The sequence below is a fragment of the Drosophila sulfurigaster genome, unplaced genomic scaffold (assembly GCF_023558435.1).
Source record: "Drosophila sulfurigaster albostrigata strain 15112-1811.04 unplaced genomic scaffold, ASM2355843v2 contig_289_pilon, whole genome shotgun sequence".
NCBI classification, from domain to species: domain Eukaryota; kingdom Metazoa; phylum Arthropoda; class Insecta; order Diptera; family Drosophilidae; genus Drosophila; species Drosophila sulfurigaster.
The window spans coordinates 171,100-188,053 of record NW_026909668.1 but is presented as its reverse complement, the minus strand read 5'-3'; the positions used below and the strand labels follow the sequence as shown (position 1 = coordinate 188,053).

Here is a 16,954-nt window from a genome sequence, read left to right as displayed (position 1 = left end):
ACATCGTCCGCTTACAACACACCACGACCAACCAAAGAAGAGTGGCTAACATTGCCGATCTCCGGGAGTTCCAATTTCCTCAGTCGCCCTACTAATAATCTCACTAATTTTCTTAATCATTACAGTACATGGAACCTATCTATCTCACCTTTTCTTCTCCGCCACGCGACTACGCTGGCGATGCACCTATGACGCCGGATCGTGCGGAGCAGCGCTACTCCCCGTGCCCTGAGGATGCACCCCGGATGTCACCTGATAGGGGAACCGTACTACACCCCGTGGGACAAGGATGACCCCTTCTACTTGGCTGGCCTACCAGCCGGATACAACCCCACCAGCGAGGGGAATCGGAGGAGAGGCCATACGAAGAGGACGATGAGTCCAAACAGGAGGAGAGCAGCGAGGCGGAAGAGCCCTGTTTTCGACTCCCACCAGGCGCCTGGTCACCCAGGCCCGGGCAACGCCGCGACCCGCGACTAGGGCATGGGTTGTATGCTCGACCCCGTCGCCGACCGAGACGGAGGTGCAACGATACCAGCCTCCTCCCACTGAGGATAGTGACACGGACGAACCGTTTTCATCGAGGAAGTAGACCGTACGGTAACCTACGAGCCGGCCATCCGCCCATGGATACCGAGTGAAAAGTGGAAACGCCCCTACGTAAACTACCCCGGGGCCTAGTTGAGGAGGTCCGCGGCAGCGAGGGACGAGGAACCAGGACAAGGTTCACTCATACGTACCTGGACACCACCTACCAGGTGAACCGGACTAAAACCGGACGTATCCGGATTTTTATTCGCCCGGCGGGAAGGGAGTGTGACGCACCATACTGCGCCACAAAAATAAACAATAGTCCGAAAACGTATATACCAGAGTTTTCTCTTATACATGGTCACTCACCCAGCTGTGCTGAGTTAACAGCGCAAGTGCAACGCAAAGAGAGTTCACAGAGCATGCGCAACGCAAATATGAGCCAAGCAAGTTGACAGCGCGTGCGCAGCGCAAAATGAGCCAAGCAAGTTAACAGCACAAGTGCAGCGCAAAGCGAGTTAACAGCACAAGTGCAACGCAAAGCGAGTTAACAGCGCATGCGCAAATTTAGGAAAAGAAAGTAAAAGCGAGTTGGCAGAGCCAAGACCTTGACCTAGATAAAAGGCGAGAGTAGGAGGAGCGGCTCTCTCACTCTGATAAGAACTTGCCAGTGCGTAACACTTTTACCCGCGAGTGTCATAAAGAAAAGTCTAGAACCACGTGCCAAGTATTCATCGAACAGTTCCATCACGCAACACACGAAGACTTTAAAGGTACGTTCAAGCTGAATGCTTGATACCCATTTACACTTTAATTATTCCCTTTTGCTCCCCGTTCAACACATGCGATTACGTATAGCCATTAGCATAGTCATTGTATTAACCCCTTCGAGTGCGACAACGCACTAGCACAACCACACTAACGATATCCGCTAGACATTGTTTTCTTTTCGCCGCGTCTTTCGCTCGTCGTTGTTTACCTTTTCACACAACGCACATAATTTTCCCCGTTCACCGTAGTAGTGTGATTACAGATTACTACAGTCGACGCTGAAAAGTGTGTACAGTGTGACTGTGCCAGTGTGATCACACGCCAGCATTTGTCTCACTCATACTGTGTGCCTCGTCTTTTCCGTAGTGCTTGTGTAAAGAAAAGTGCCCGTTCGCGGTAACAGTAGTACAGTCGACACTGTAATAGTGTGTATAGTGCGGCCGTGTCAGTGTTATTACACACCAATACTCGCCTCACCTACACCGTACATCCCGGTTACGATTCTCCGCGAGGTATACCTAACTCCCGCTAGCCGTAATAGTGTGACTACAAACTATTACAGTCGGCGCCGGAATAGTGTGTATGGTGTGATTGGGCAGTGTGATTACACACTCACAACCATTTCACCCACGCCGCGTGCCCCGTTTTTCATACCATTTGCACAAAACCCCAGTTTCTTCCCGTTAGCTGTAGTAGTGTGACTACAAACTACTACAGTCGACGCCGGAACAACGTGTACAGTGTAATTGGGCCAGTGTGATCACACACTCACAACCAGTTCACCCACGCCGCGTGCCCCGTTTTCCACATTCTTCGCACAAACCACAACTCTTCCCGTTTAACTGTAGTAGGGTGACTACAGCCACTACAGTCGACGCCGAAAAGTGTGTACAGTGCTGCATAGTCGGTGTGCTCCACACTGACTCCCGTGATAACTTCCCCATGTAACAACCCTATCGACGTTGGACCCGAGAACAACCCCAGAAGCAGAAATATTCACATCATTGTTGACAAATCTGTTGACAGAGAAATAACAAATAAAAATAAACAACGTTACGAATTGAAAACTCCTGTCTTTTCTTTACAACTTGATCTCCATTTGCCTACGAAGATCGTCTGACACCTTGAGATACTCGACTTGTAGGGTTTCAGCAAACATAAATTTCTTATTTCGATCCCTGGACAGCGCTAGCTACCTCGGCGTTGTGACGGTTCGTTACAAGTGGCGCCCGAGCAGGGACCCTACAAGTCAAGTGGAACTTAGTTTCCGAGTGGCATAAAGCCAACTAGCAAGGTGTGATTTTGTAGTTTTAAGTCGTTAAATTTCCGCGAGTGCTTCAAAGAAAAAAAATAATGAGTGATCACGAGAGCGACAGCGACGCATGCTCACAGGAGATACCCAACCCTGGAGTTGGCGTGAAATGGATCTACTACCGTCGGCGCGATGAGCCAGAAGCATTGGCGCAAGAATTTAAGTTCAGAGTCGAAGGCAAGGTCGAGGACATGCGGAAGGCGTTCGCGTCACTAATTGCCAAAAGTAGGCTTGGAAGGAAAGTCTGGGCTCGACTGGCCGAATTGGAAATGATATACACGCGACCGCGCACTCCACAACCCAACGCGCAAGCCACCACCTCGGGCTTGAGCCAGCAGTTTTACACGCCCCACCGGTTACCCTGCCCAAGACGGAAGCACGTACGACGTCTCACGCCCCGATGTTAACTTCTACCCCGCCACTTCAAGTCTACAAAGGCCAATTCCCCGGCACTCGTCAGCGAATCCCAGCCGAACCCGATCACCGCCAACCCAAGCCATGGACCATACGGTACTCACCTGGATCGAATTCGGAAATGGGGAATCCAATTCGACGGTCAGGGTGATCCGTTGGCTTTTGTCGAGGCATTGGAGGAACGGTCTCAGGCATATGGGATTTCGGTCGATGCATTGCCAAGGAGTATGGCCGAAGGCTTGGTGGATCGTGCCGCGCGTTGGTTCCGAACCAGTGGGCTGAGCGCAGTCCTTTGGTCGGAGTTCCGTAAAGAATTTCTCGTATTTTTCTTGCCCACGCGGTACTTCGAAAGGTTGGAAGATAACATCCGCGATCGTAAACAGCGAGACAACGAATCCTTCAAGGATTACGTCACGGAAATTCGGTCCCTCATACACCATGCTGACTACAGCACGACGCGAGAGTTGCACCGAATCTACGACAACGCCCGCCCCGAATACCAGTACTACGCCCGTCGACACGAGATCACAAGTCTTCCCCAACTGATCCAGTTGGCCACGGAGTTCGAATACATACAGGATCGAATCCAGCCTGGGACCTCACTGGCGACGGCGACTGCCATTTCACCCCCGGCACCGGCCCGCCGCGAGCCATACCCGCCAACACAGACTCCACCGACGTGGCATAACCCTTTCCGAGAACCACCCGAGGACAGGCCCCGCCAACCACCAGTTCGGAACACTCCCACAGGACAAACTTCAGTGCCGGATGTAGCCCGGGTTTGCCGACGATGCGCGGAACCAGTACATGTACAGGCAGCATGTCAGAATCCTGCCGTGATATTCTGTTGGGACTGCGGCAAACGAGACATACGCACGATCCATTGCTGTCGGAACAACGGGACGGAAACGGTCATCGCCCTCTACCCCGGCGGGAGGAGCAGAGGACGATAGACACCACGACCCGCCAGTAATCCCCACGATGCATCTAACCGGTGAGAGAATCGTGGCCAAGATCCAGATCGAAGGCATGCCCACCGAGGGAACTGTGGATACCGGTGCCACCACGAGTTTCATCAACGAAGAATTGGCCGCACGACTTAGCACCCCGAGAACACATTGGCTAGGGATTCGCGAATTCGTCTCGCTGACGGCTCCGTTCGGGAGGTCACGAAGACGCTCACAGCGCGTGTCCGCCTGGAGAATCGAGAAGTTCGCGTAGCCTTCCTAGTCCTGCCACATATCCTTGAGCCCGTGATACTGGGCCTGGATTTCCTCTGTTCCATAGAGACAACGATTTGCTGCGGTACAGACCAGATTCGTTTAGATACCTCGTTAGCACCAATGAAAACACCTTTGTGCCATGAAGCTTCGCACTCCGAGCCTATCCCGGCGACACCCCTTCTCCAGTTCCACGGAAACGAACATGCGTAGAGGCAGATCAATGCCCCGACCGGCTCCTAGACCCCGTCCCCGGCTTACAAGGCACAACCCTGCTGCCCCAATTCCGCTCCCGGTCACCTTGTCCAGTGTAATTCCTGCCGTTCCAGACACCAGGGGACCGAGTGTCTATGACACGACCCATCTCCAGGACTGTCGACTTCAAACTTCCTCTGCAGCCCTCGAGATGGGGTCCGACACAGACGAACAAGGACCTTCCCATGGCCTGCAGATATTGCGCCAAGCATTCAAGGATTCTTACAAGAGGAACTCCCCAAGTTTGACGGGATGACCGGAGTAACCTCAATCGCGGAACACATTATAACGCTGCGCGACGAGCGGCCTATCAAACAGCGTTATTTTCCTAAGAACCCAGCCATGCGAAGGATCATCGACGAACAGGTCGACAATTGCTGGAGGATGGGCTAATCGAGCCTTCCTAAAGTCCCCACAGTGCCCCAATCGTACTAGTGAAGAAGAAGAATGGACAATGGCGGATGTGCGTGGACTACCAACAACTCAACGAGCGATCAGTTCCTGATGCATACCCCTTCCGAGGATTACCTACATCCTGGAACGCCTACGACACGCGAAATTCATATCCACGTTGGACCTTAAGAACGGCTACTGGCAGATACCGATGGCTACGGGAAGTTGAGAGGCCACCGCTTTCACCGTGCCAGGACGCGGCCTGTATCAATGGCGAGTGATGCCATTTGGACTACATTCGGCCCCGGCGACATTCCAGCGTACCTTGGACTCCGTGATCGGAGTCGACATGGAACCTTTCGCCTTCGCATACTTGGACGATATTGTGGTGGTCGGGAACTCCTTAGAGGAACACACTAAGCACCTTAGAAGTGTTCAAAAGGCTCCGGCGGGCGAACCTACGTATAAACCACGAAATATGCGCATTCTTCCAGCGGAAAATAACCTACTTAGGACATGTGATCAGTGAGGAAGGGATTCACACGGATCCCAGCAAGGTGGCAGCTGTCCGCGAATTAACTCCCCGTCGAACCTGAAAGAATTACGCCAGTGCATCGGCATGGCGTCTTGGTACCGCAGATTTGTCCCTAACTTTGCTACGGTGGTGCAACCCATGTCACAACTCCTCAAAAGGGGCGAAAGTGGACATGGGGCGGCAAGTCGCGTTCGATAAATTAAAACCCTCTTGACGTGCAGTTCGTGCTACAAACTGACGCTAGCAACGTAGGAATCGGAGCAGTCCTGACTCAAGAAATCGACGGTCAAGAGCGTGTGATATCCTGTTAGTCGACGGCTCAACAAAGCGGAGGAGAACTACTCCGCCACCGAGAAGGAATGTCTCGCAGTGATCTGGGCCATCAGGAAACTTCGTTGCTATCTGGAGGGTTATCGATTCGAGGTCGTCACCGACCATCTGGCACTCAAGTGGTTGAATTCACTAGAATCACCACATGGACGTGTGACACGTTGGGCTTTAGAGCTGCAACAATACCAATACGACGTGCGATATCGACCCGGAAAGCAGAACGTAGTCGCCGACGCTCTTTCCCGACAACCCCTTACCAGGCTGGCTATGTTAAAGGAGGAGGCACAACCTTGTTCGTGGTTATCCCGGCGCATACGACAGGTGAGTGAGGAACCACAACGCTACCCGGATTATACCATCAGGGACGGACAACTGTTCCGGCACATCGTGCATCGGTCCGATGACTTCGACGACGTGACGTGGAAGTTGTGCGTACCCCGGGCCATGCGACCTCGCGTTCTTCACGAGTGTCATGACCAACCAGCTGCCGGCCACTTAGGAGTACGTAAGACGATTCTTTGAATCAGTCAGCGGTACAACTGGCCAGGTATGCATCCGGACGTCGAGAAGCACGTCCGGCAATGCCTGAGCTGTCAAAATTCAAGACATCACAGCAGAAGCCTGCCGGACCCAAGCATACCCGGCCCGCAGAAGAACCCTTCGCCGTCATTGGAGCTGATTTCATCGGCCCACTTCCTCGTTCCAAGCAAGGTAACACTATGCTCCTCGTTTTCTTTGACTTGTTTTCCAAATGGATAGAACTAGTGCCACTACTGCGAGCCTTCAGCGTGCGTTCCGAGAGCGAATCCTCGCTCATTTCGGGGTTCCGCGACGTTTCGTGTGCGACAATGGGACGTAATTCACTAGCCGGTCTTTCAAGGCATTTCTAAAATCGCCGGGGTCGACCTACAACACACTGCTCCCTATTCGCCACATGAAAATCCAACGGAACGAGCCAACCGGACGATTAAGACCATGATCTCGCAACTAATCGACGGACAGCAGAACCAATGGGATGAGTTACTTCCAGAGATCACACTAGCTATCAATTCCAGCGTCTCCGAGTCCACCGGCTAAAGTCCAACTTTCCTAGTACAGTGTAGGGAGCCACGACTTCCGGAGGATTATATGACGAGGTGACACCAGAGGCCCCGGCGAACTAGAAGACCCCGGCAATAAGGCAAAAGACTGCAGGAGATCTTTACAATCGTACGCGGATACCTGAACCAAGCGAGCCATGACCAGAGTCGGCATTACAACCTACGCCGGAGGCAATGGCGACCCACTTTGGGCGGAAAGGTGCTTTTGCGGCAACACCATCTCTCCAACGCTGCCGACAGTTTCGCAGCAAAACTAGCTCCGAAATTTGATGGCCCGTACATAGTAAAGAAGTTCATTGCAGCAAACATCGTCCGCTTACAACACACCACGACCAACCAAAGAAGAGTGGCTAACATTGCCGATCTCCGGGAGTTCCAATTTCCTCAGTCGCCCTACTAATAATCTCACTAATTTTCTTAATCATTACAGTACATGGAACCTATCTATCTCACCTTTTCTTCTCCGCCACGCGACTACGCTGGCGATGCACTATGACGCCGGATCGTGCGGAGCAGCGCTACTCCCCGTGCCCTGAGGATGCACCCCGGATGTCACCTGATAGGGGAACCGTACTACACCCCGTGGGACAAGGATGACCCCTTCTACTTGGCTGGCCTACCAGCCGGATACAACCACCAGCGAGGGGAATCGGAGGAGAGGCCATACGAAGAGGACGATGAGTCCAAACAGGAGGAGAGCAGCGAGGCGGAAGAGCCCTGTTTTCGACTCCCACCAGGCGCCTGGTCACCCAGGCCGGGCAACGCCGCGACCCGCGACTAGGGCATGGGTTGTATGCTCGACCCCCGTCGCCGACCGAGACGGAGGTGCAACGATACCAGCCTCCTCCCACTGAGGATAGTGACACGGACGAACCGTTTTTCATCGAGGAAGTAGACCGTACGGTAACCTACGAGCCGGCCATCCGCCCATGGATACCGAGTGAAAAGTGGAAACGCCCTACGTAAACTACCCCGGGGCCTAGTTGAGGATGTCCGCGGCAGCGAGGGACGAGGAACCAGGACAAGGTTCACTCATACGTACCTGGACACCACCTACCAGGTGAACCGGACTAAAACCGGACGTATCCGGATTTTTATTCGCCCGGCGGGAAGGGGGAGTGTGACGCACCATACTGCGCCACAAAATAAACAATAGTCCGAAAACGTATATACCAGAGTTTTCTCTTATACATGGTCACTCACCCAGCTGTGCTGAGTTAACAGCGCAAGTGCAAAGCAAAGAGAGTTCACAGAGCATGCGCAACGCAAATATGAGCCAAGCAAGTTGACAGCGCGTGCGCAGCGCAAAAATGAGCCAAGCAAGTTAACAGCACAAGTGCAGCGCAAAGCGAGTTAACAGCACAAGTGCAACGCAAAGCGAGTTAACAGCGCATGCGCAAATTTAGAAAAGAAAGTAAAAGCGAGTTGGCAGAGCCAAGACCTTGACCTAGATAAAAGGCGAGAGTAGGAGGAGCGGCTCTCTCACTCTGATAAGAACTTGCCAGTGCGTAACACTTTTACCCGCGAGTGTCATAAAGAAAAGTCTAGAACCACGTGCCAAGTATTCATCGAACAGTTCCATCACGCAACACACGAAGACTTTAAAGGTACGTTCAAGCTGAATGCTTGATACCCATTTACACTTTAATTATTCCCTTTGCTCCCCGTTCAACACATGCGATTACGTATAGCCATTAGCATAGTCATTGTATTAACCCCTTCGAGTGCGACAACGCACTAGCACAACCACACTAACGATATACGCTAGACATTGTTTTCTTTTCGCCGCGTCTTTCGCTCGTCGTTGTTTACCTTTTCACACAACGCACATAATTTTCCCCGTTCACCGTAGTAGTGTGATTACAGATTACTACAGTCGACGCTGAAAAGTGTGTACAGTGTGACTGTGCCAGTGTGATCACACGCCAGCATTTGTCTCACTCATACTGTGTGCCTCGTCTTTTCCGTAGTGCTTGTGTAAAGAAAAGTGCCCGTTCGCGGTAACAGTAGTACAGTCGACACTGTAATAGTGTGTATAGTGCGGCCGTGTCAGTGTTATTACACACCAATACTCGCCTCACCTACACCGTACATCCCGGTTACGATTCTCCGCGAGGTATACCTAACTCCTGCTAGCCGTAATAGTGTGACTACAAACTATTACAGTCGGCGCCGGAATAGTGTGTATGGTGTGATTGGGCAGTGTGATTACACACTCACAACCATTTCACCCACGCCGCGTGCCCCGTTTTTCATACCATTTGCACAAAACCCCAGTTTCTTCCCGTTAGCTGTAGTAGTGTGACTACAAACTACTACAGTCGACGCCGGAACAACGTGTACAGTGTAATTGGGCCAGTGTGATCACACACTCACAACCAGTTCACCCACGCCGCGTGCCCCGTTTTCCACATTCTTCGCACAAACCACAACTCTTCCCGTTTAACTGTAGTAGGGTGACTACAGCCACTACAGTCGACGCCGAAAAGTGTGTACAGTGCTGCATAGTCGGTGTGCTCCACACTGACTCCCGTGATAACTTCCCCATGTAACAACCCTATCGACGTTGGACCCGAGAACAACCCCAGAAGCAGAAATATTCACATCATTGTTGACAAATCTGTTGCCAGAGAAATAACAAATAAAAATAAACAACGTTACAAATTGAAAACTCCTGTCTTTTCTTTACATCTTGATCTCCATTTGCCTACGAAGATCGTCTCACACCTTGAGATACTCGACTTGTAGGGTTTCAGCAAACATAAATTTCTTATTTCGATCCCTGGACAGCGCTAGCTACCTCGGCGTTGTGACGGTTCGTTACACAATAATGATAGTAATGAGGCTGCTCCTGGACGTAGTAGTCATTCAAAGCCTCCACAAATGGTAGTGCATACAAACCTATTAGAACTCATAGATGAGGTTGCTAATAGGGACATAGTTATCGCTAAGATCAATCAAGGAGAAACGATAAGAATATTTCCCAAAGACAGCGATAAGCACAACGTTGGCTTGGAATTTCACACTTAACAAATGAAAACAGACAAGCCGTAAGAATCGGCTACGAAGTGCTACAAATATACAACCCAAAATCAAGGGCAAATAATGATGACAAACTCAATATTTTCATTAAAACGTAGTTTATCGTAGTTCTGTTAACATTTAATTAAATATAATTAATGTTTTTATTGTTGTAACTTGTGTAAAAATAGTTATTCACTTCACGTTGTTCTCTTGTTATTAAGACTCTCCTGAGCTTTACAATTCGTTTATAAACATATACGTACATAGGTGTTAGGAATTTAATTATGTACAAAATTTAAATTAAATTTCCTATATCTTGGTTCATTTTTGTGTCTTAGAGACTTATAGTTTTTATAAATCCCTCATTTCCAGTTTCTTCAAAATTTTATCTTGTTTGCTTTAAAGATGTGTAACGACGCCTAAAGCAACAGGCATTGAATTCTGCCTAAAAAGTTTTCTAGTTTTAAGTCAAGGTTGATTTTGTTGCAGGTAGTTCCTAAAAGTATGCTAGATTTACGTCAAATTAAGTTTTGTTTTACCCTGGGCCTAGAAGCTTGCTACAATTAAGCCACGTTAAGTTTTCTTGTATTCAGTGACTAAAAGTATGCATTATTAGTCTGTTGAATTAGCTTAAGTTCCTGTTAAGTTGAGCTTAAAGTAGTGCTGTAAGGCTGCTGATAAGCTGAGCTGGCGAACTTAACTTAAGCCGGTTCCCGTTTCATCATTTTTCTGGTGACCGGCTGCGTACAGAGACGCAAATATTTAAGTAAACTTCCAAGTAAGTTTGACCACGCCTACTCTAACTGCACATCATGACGTATACGTGATATTTTATTTTAATTTGTTTTTAATTTTTCATCTATGTATATGACCAAATGTAAATTTAGCCAGCGCGGAAGAGTGGCGCCCGCTGTCGATCCACACGTCCAGCAACGTGGCATGACAGAACTCAAGCACACCTAATACAAGTAAAGCTACAGTCGAGTGTACTCGACTGTGAGATACCCGCTACCCATTTTGAATAATAGAAATATATTTTGCGGTTTTTCTCAAAATATACTGATTATACTACAAAATACTAAAAATATACCGAATGGTATATTTGGTATATCGATATAGTACCGCATTCAAAATACACCATAGGCGGCACAATATACCAGATTGTCGGCCAAAGCAACTAAGACCCCAGTAAGTAGGCGTTTTTGCCCATACAAAAGTATTTCTTTAATAACTTTAATTTCTTTAATAACCAAATCAAGAATCATAAATACTATAGCAATTATTGTATATCCAAAAATTAGCAACTCTAGCTTTAAAATTACGCTTGTTATTTTTTTGCGGGGGCGGAAGTGGGCGTCGCAAACAAACATGATCTGCGTGCAAACATAACAAAGGCTGTATAAAAAATATAGCTCTATCTCTTATAGTCTCTGATATCTAGGTGTTCATACGGGCAGACGGACAGACACACAGACGGACATGGCTACTTCATAGGGTCGGAGATGCCTCGTTCTACCTGTTACATACATTTCCTGCCGGCACAAAGTTATAATACCCTTCTACCCTATGGGTAGCGGTACACTAATAACTGTGGTGTGCGAATTTGAATCCCGGTCGGTGGTGCATATTTATTTTTTTATATTTTGAGATTATTACCACAATATTTTGCTTTTATTCAAAATGGGTAACGGGTATCTCACAGTCGATGCACACTCGACAGTAGCTTTCTCACTTGTTACTTTTCACAATTTTTGAATTAGTGGTGTAGTAGTAGTGTGTAGCATCAATAAGCAATTTAAATGGGATAAATGGCGGTTCTAATTCGATCAAATCAAAATTGTTTTCAGGCCTATTTGGGGTTTTACGGGCCTTTTGGGTTTTACGGGCCGGGCCTTTTCCTTCGCCCTGGGCCCGCACGAAGCCCACACGAATCTTAATTTTAAGGGCCGTGCCCTTCCTAAATTAACTTACCTTTCAAGAAAAAAATTATGAGCTGGATAGGTTTTATACATATATTGAAATTTATTTGCACAGCAAAACACAACATAAGGCAGACCAAATTTTACGCGCGAAAAACATATGGCTTGTGCATACCGAAATATAAGTCACGTTAAAAGCTTTGGAGAGCTTTCAAAGCTGAGACTCATAACTTTGTGTGCTTTTATCAACCGTCAAAAATTATTTAAACGATTGAAAAGCTGTTAGTTTACGTGCCTTCAGGCAGGCTTACGTGTTTGTACGCAGACTTTTTCTGCTTAGTGTGTGTATGTATGTGTGCACTGCGCACTATGGTCCAGCCGACCACTTTTCTTGGCATTAATCCATTTTTTCAATCTACAAGAAAAATTTTGACCATCAATGTTGCATACCAAGAATTTGCATAGATGGCGCTATTTGTCAACAAAAGCACATGCAGTGGAAAAGTGCTTTTCTACATGCAGTTTTCAATATTCAATAATTTCAAAGAAAACATTAATTTCTTCAAGCAAGTGCAAATTTGCACTTAAGTCTCATTTTCAGAAGCTGTACAAAGTGTCTCTGACCTCCTTTAACCCTGAAACCTATTGTGTGTCGTAGAGAAATTAATTCTTGATCAATTGTTTATAGTCTCCACCGCCACAAATGACCACAATTCTTGTAATTTGCGTTTATAGATCATAACCTCAAATTCAAGAGCTCAGATTTGTTTGCCCTTTGGAAATCGATGAGTACACAGAAGTCTAAAATGAATGCCATTGTACAATTTTTAAACGTGCAATTAGTGGCAATATTTCTGACGAGATAATACGTGCTTTTGAGAAAGCAAGTTCACTATGTTGTTATCGCTTAGCCGCAAAATGGAAGACTTGCAGATGTAATGAGCAGATGTTTCAAAGGAGATATACCAATTGGCTGAATACAGAAACGTGTGTACCGATTGTAAGGAAGAAAAAATGGGACGCCCAGTATTAGCATACAGTCGGAAAACGCGTAGGGCGTAACGAAAACAGGTTGCAGATCTTGTGATATCTGAAGGAGGAAACACAAACTTATTAATTCATGCGCAAGCATGGCCGCACGCAAACAAGGTAAACACGACCTTGCGTTTGTGTTAAAATTGTTATCCCCATGCCCAGAAAAAGCCAATTTATTTCGCAGGCATATTTCTACTCCAGTAGTGAATCCAACACCAATTTCGCCAAATGAAATTGGCTTTGCTCCTGGACAAAAATCTTAACAAGGATCAGTATTGTGCAATTAGGGAGGAAAGCAAGAAGAACAATTTGGACATGTTCCCCGCCTATAATTGAATTGTGGAGGAAAAAAACACTGTCGGCCGAACAATATTTGCATATCAGAAACAAAAGTTGAAGTTCCGCTGCAATGTCTCTTAGCCCACACTGCAAGTCGCATTGCTTCTTTGCAACAAAATGTGATTTTAAGTGTAATGGAGGAGCAGGGAGTGAATTTTTATCTGCCAATTTGGCATTAAGCTATGGATTCGATGGAAGTTCTGGGGAATCCAATTATAATCAAGTTAATTCTGAAAATCAAAATTTTGATATGGACTTCAGTATTTTTGCAACGACTGTAACACCTTTAAGGATAATAGATACTTCAGGAAATATAATATGGAACAATCGAGCACCACAATCCATTAGATTTTGTAGGCCTTTAAAGCTGGCTTTTATAAAAGAGTCTAATGAAGTAATATTACAGGAAAACTCCGATTTAAAAGAACAAATTAATCAATTGCGACCATGCAAAATGGTTATGGAGGACGGAAAAATTGTTTATATAAACTTTAATCTTCATCTTACTGTAATTGATACTTAACGCCTTAACTGGAACAAAGTCTACACACGCCTGTCCAATTTGTGGCGCAACACCCTTGGACTTTGTGAATAATAAAAATTTTTTATGCGAGAAATTTTTACCAGTTTTGGAAAATTTAAATTATGGTTTAAGCCCTTTACATTGCTGGATTCGCATGTTTGAGTTAATTTTGCACGCCGGATATAAGTGCAAAATAAAAAGTGGAGAATATGCAGCACAAGTGACAAAAAGAGGTATTGGTAAGGAAAAGACATATTCAAAATTTGTTTTGGCAGAAACTTTCCTTGAAGGTTGATAGACCGAAATGTGGAGGTTTTGGCAGTACGAATGATGGAAATACAGCACGTCGATCATTTAGTGAGCCAAATTACTGGAATTGACGAGCAGCTCATAAGTAGCCTCAGAACTATTTTGGTATGCCACGCCGGATATAAGTGCAATATAAAAAGTGGAGAATATGCAGCACAAATGACAAAAAGAGGTATTGGAAAGGAAAAGACATATTCAAAATTTGTTTCGGCAGAAACTTTCCTTGAAGGTTGATAGACCGAAATGTGGAGGTTTTGGCAGTACGAATGATGGAAATACAGCACGTCGATCATTTAGTGAGCCAAATTACTGGAATTGACGAGAAACTCATAAGTAACCTCAAAAGTATTTTGGTGTGCCTCTCATGTCAATTGCCAATAAACGTTAAATTTAAGCAATATTGCCACAACACTGCAGCACTGATAGTTGACAAATATCCATGGCTACCAATGTCAGCGATATTATAGAAAGTACTGTTCTTCCGGTGGGATATTTTGGAGAAGAGGGAGCTGAAGCGCGAAATAAATTTTACAAATCGGATCGCTTGTATTATGCTCAGAAGTGCAGCCGAATTGATAATTTTGGTGATGTATTTCATCGAGCAATGGATACATCTGATCCCATTATTTCATCGGTCAACTTTGAGAGACGGATTCGGAGACAGAAAAGTATTCAACTTCCTACCGAAGTTTTGGAAATGTTAAGGTGCGAAGGCGGTTCATCAGAAGATTACAATAGTGAAGACTCTTTTGATAACATTTTTGAACACCAATTAAATTTTGAACTGGACAACGAGGAGCAAGAGGATTGAACACATTTAGGTTGGTCAATAAACCAATTCAAGTTACTAAAGCTCAAATATTAATCATTAACAGATCTCCTGACTAAAGTGATTTTGGCTATGCGCAACCTCTTCGTCCATTTATCTGTTTATTATTATTTTTTTGATAACTAATGATGAAATTCTTGTTGATCACAAATGTCACAAATTAAAAAAATGGGCGGTGCCACACCCATTTTTTATAATTATATTTTCTATGGATTATATAAATAAATAAATAAAATAAAAATATAATAAAAAACAGAATCGAAAAATATTGTTTCATTCGTGAGTTATTAATTAATGCCAACAAAAGTGGTCGGCTGGACCATAGTGCTGCGCTGCCAAACGTTTGAGCAGGCGAAGTGCACGTACATACATACATATGTACAGAGGACAGCGGGAATCCTGGCTTTTTGAGCAAAGTTTAGCAGCTTTTTTTTAGTTTAGTTTTCTTCAAATTTTAGAGATGTTTAAATTGAATTTAACGGCTGAAATATTAAAAATGTATTTCTCTCGACAAAATATCGATATTTACTTGTATCGAACAACTTCCCTCAAAAGTTCACACCTAAATTGGAGCGTCTTCCATCACTAATATTGTGAAATTCGCTTGCGCTATATCATATTAACGATGCCAAAGGAAACTTTTAAGCAAAAGTGCAGCAGCACTTCCAGTTCCAGTTCAAACAGCAGCGAGATGAATCTCAAGTCAATGGAGCTGCAATTGCATTCGCTTTGCCTGCCATTTTTGCGGATCGCAGCGTTGCTGCGTCAGCATCTCTATCGATCATATTTTTGATGTTCTCTTCATTTCCAGTCAGCGCGTATACAACGGTGGTTTCCTGCTGCTGCTGAGCATCAATCAATATGCTATTACTTGTTAGCAGGAACGTGTTCAACGTGTTCAATTTATCATCGATTTGTGCCAAGACTGAATCGGTTGCATTCTCTAAGTGTTGCTCCAGCCAACCAACCGTTTGGGCACTGCGTGCTTTTATAATACGACGTTTTAATTCTTTCAAAAATATTCGCCGTGCATCCGGTGGCGTTAGCGACACTGTCTCATTATTGTCTGCGATGCAAAATTAAGAATAATAATAATTAATAATAATAATAATAATAATCTTATAAATTAAATTGAAATTAATAGAACATCAAAGCCTGCCTGAACTTAACCTCACATCTCATACTATTCTTGCAGTGTTTGTTTTCTTCATTTTTTTACAAGTAATTTCAACAGCAAGTAGATCAAATTTAACCTCAATCTACATGTGCACACTTTTCGCGTCCGACTTTTGTTTTCTTTTTAGATTTTGCACAGCTACAGACATCCACTGGTCTATGCTTTGCCTCTACTAGGGGCTAACCTAACCTTAGATTGTGCACACATGCATGAAAATCATTAAAATTAATCACACTCATACTGCTCACTCACACAGCGAACCTACTCTTTCTCCTTGCGCATACAAATATGTATGGATGTGTGCTCGCGGTAAACTTGCGCAGCTTGCACAAAATTTTATTTTATTACACAACTTTTTTAAATATTCACACAGCTAGCAAAACTCACCTGCCATGTTGATGCGTCTATTCTCCAACCACCAATGGCGTTTATATCCTCGAAATGCAATGACTCCAAATGACAAAATTCGGTGTTGCTTTATTCTGTGAGTGCCTTTTGTCGTTACTTTATCGATTGACATGTATGTATGTAGTTTCTGATCTGACATTTGTCTGCCAATCGACAAACGGAGTCCGATGCTTTTCCCATCAATAGGAAATCAATTTTTTTTTTGTGGCCACAACTAAAAAGCAAAAAGCAAAAAATTTAATATAGAAAAAGGTATTTACTTTGTATTACGCCAAGACAAATTTTTTCGTTTTGCAATTCGAAAGAGTCTTGTGAAAGTGAAAACGGGAGCACCAATTTTTTCGTTCTCGATTTCAAAAGTATTATCGATTTCCAGTATTTCTGCGGTTATTTTGGTATATTTAAAATTAATACCGCTATATTTTGACTTTCTTCAAAATGAGTAGCGGGGTCTCAGAGTTGAGCACACTTTCATCGACTCTTCCAAAGGCATATCAAAAGGGTCTTCCAAAAGCAATTCCAACTGCAGA

At 45.4% G+C, this 16,954-nt stretch overlaps 1 protein-coding gene across 1 annotated transcript; it reads right to left on the bottom strand.

Moving 5' to 3' along the window:
- Positions 1 to 15,502: 15,502 nt before the first annotated feature.
- LOC133849750 (uncharacterized) lies at positions 15,503 to 16,596 on the bottom strand. Its single transcript, XM_062285841.1, has 2 exons — positions 16,404 to 16,596; positions 15,503 to 15,905 (listed from the first exon to the last, which is right to left on the bottom strand). The coding sequence occupies exons 1-2, from the start codon at positions 16,561 to 16,563 to the stop codon at positions 15,538 to 15,540; spliced, it is 528 nt and encodes a 175-aa protein (XP_062141825.1). The 5' UTR covers positions 16,564 to 16,596; the 3' UTR covers positions 15,503 to 15,537.
- Between the last annotated feature and the right edge of the window lie 358 nt (positions 16,597 to 16,954).

Excerpts from the sequence above, each read along its gene's own strand:
- LOC133849750 (XM_062285841.1), bottom strand. The coding sequence starts at position 16,563 with ATGTCAGATCAGAAACTACATACATACATGTCAATCGATAAAGTAACG. Across the intron at positions 15,906-16,403 it reads TAGACGCATCAACATGGCAG|ACAATAATGAGACAGTGTCG; the intron begins GTGAGTTTTGCT and ends TTTGCATCGCAG.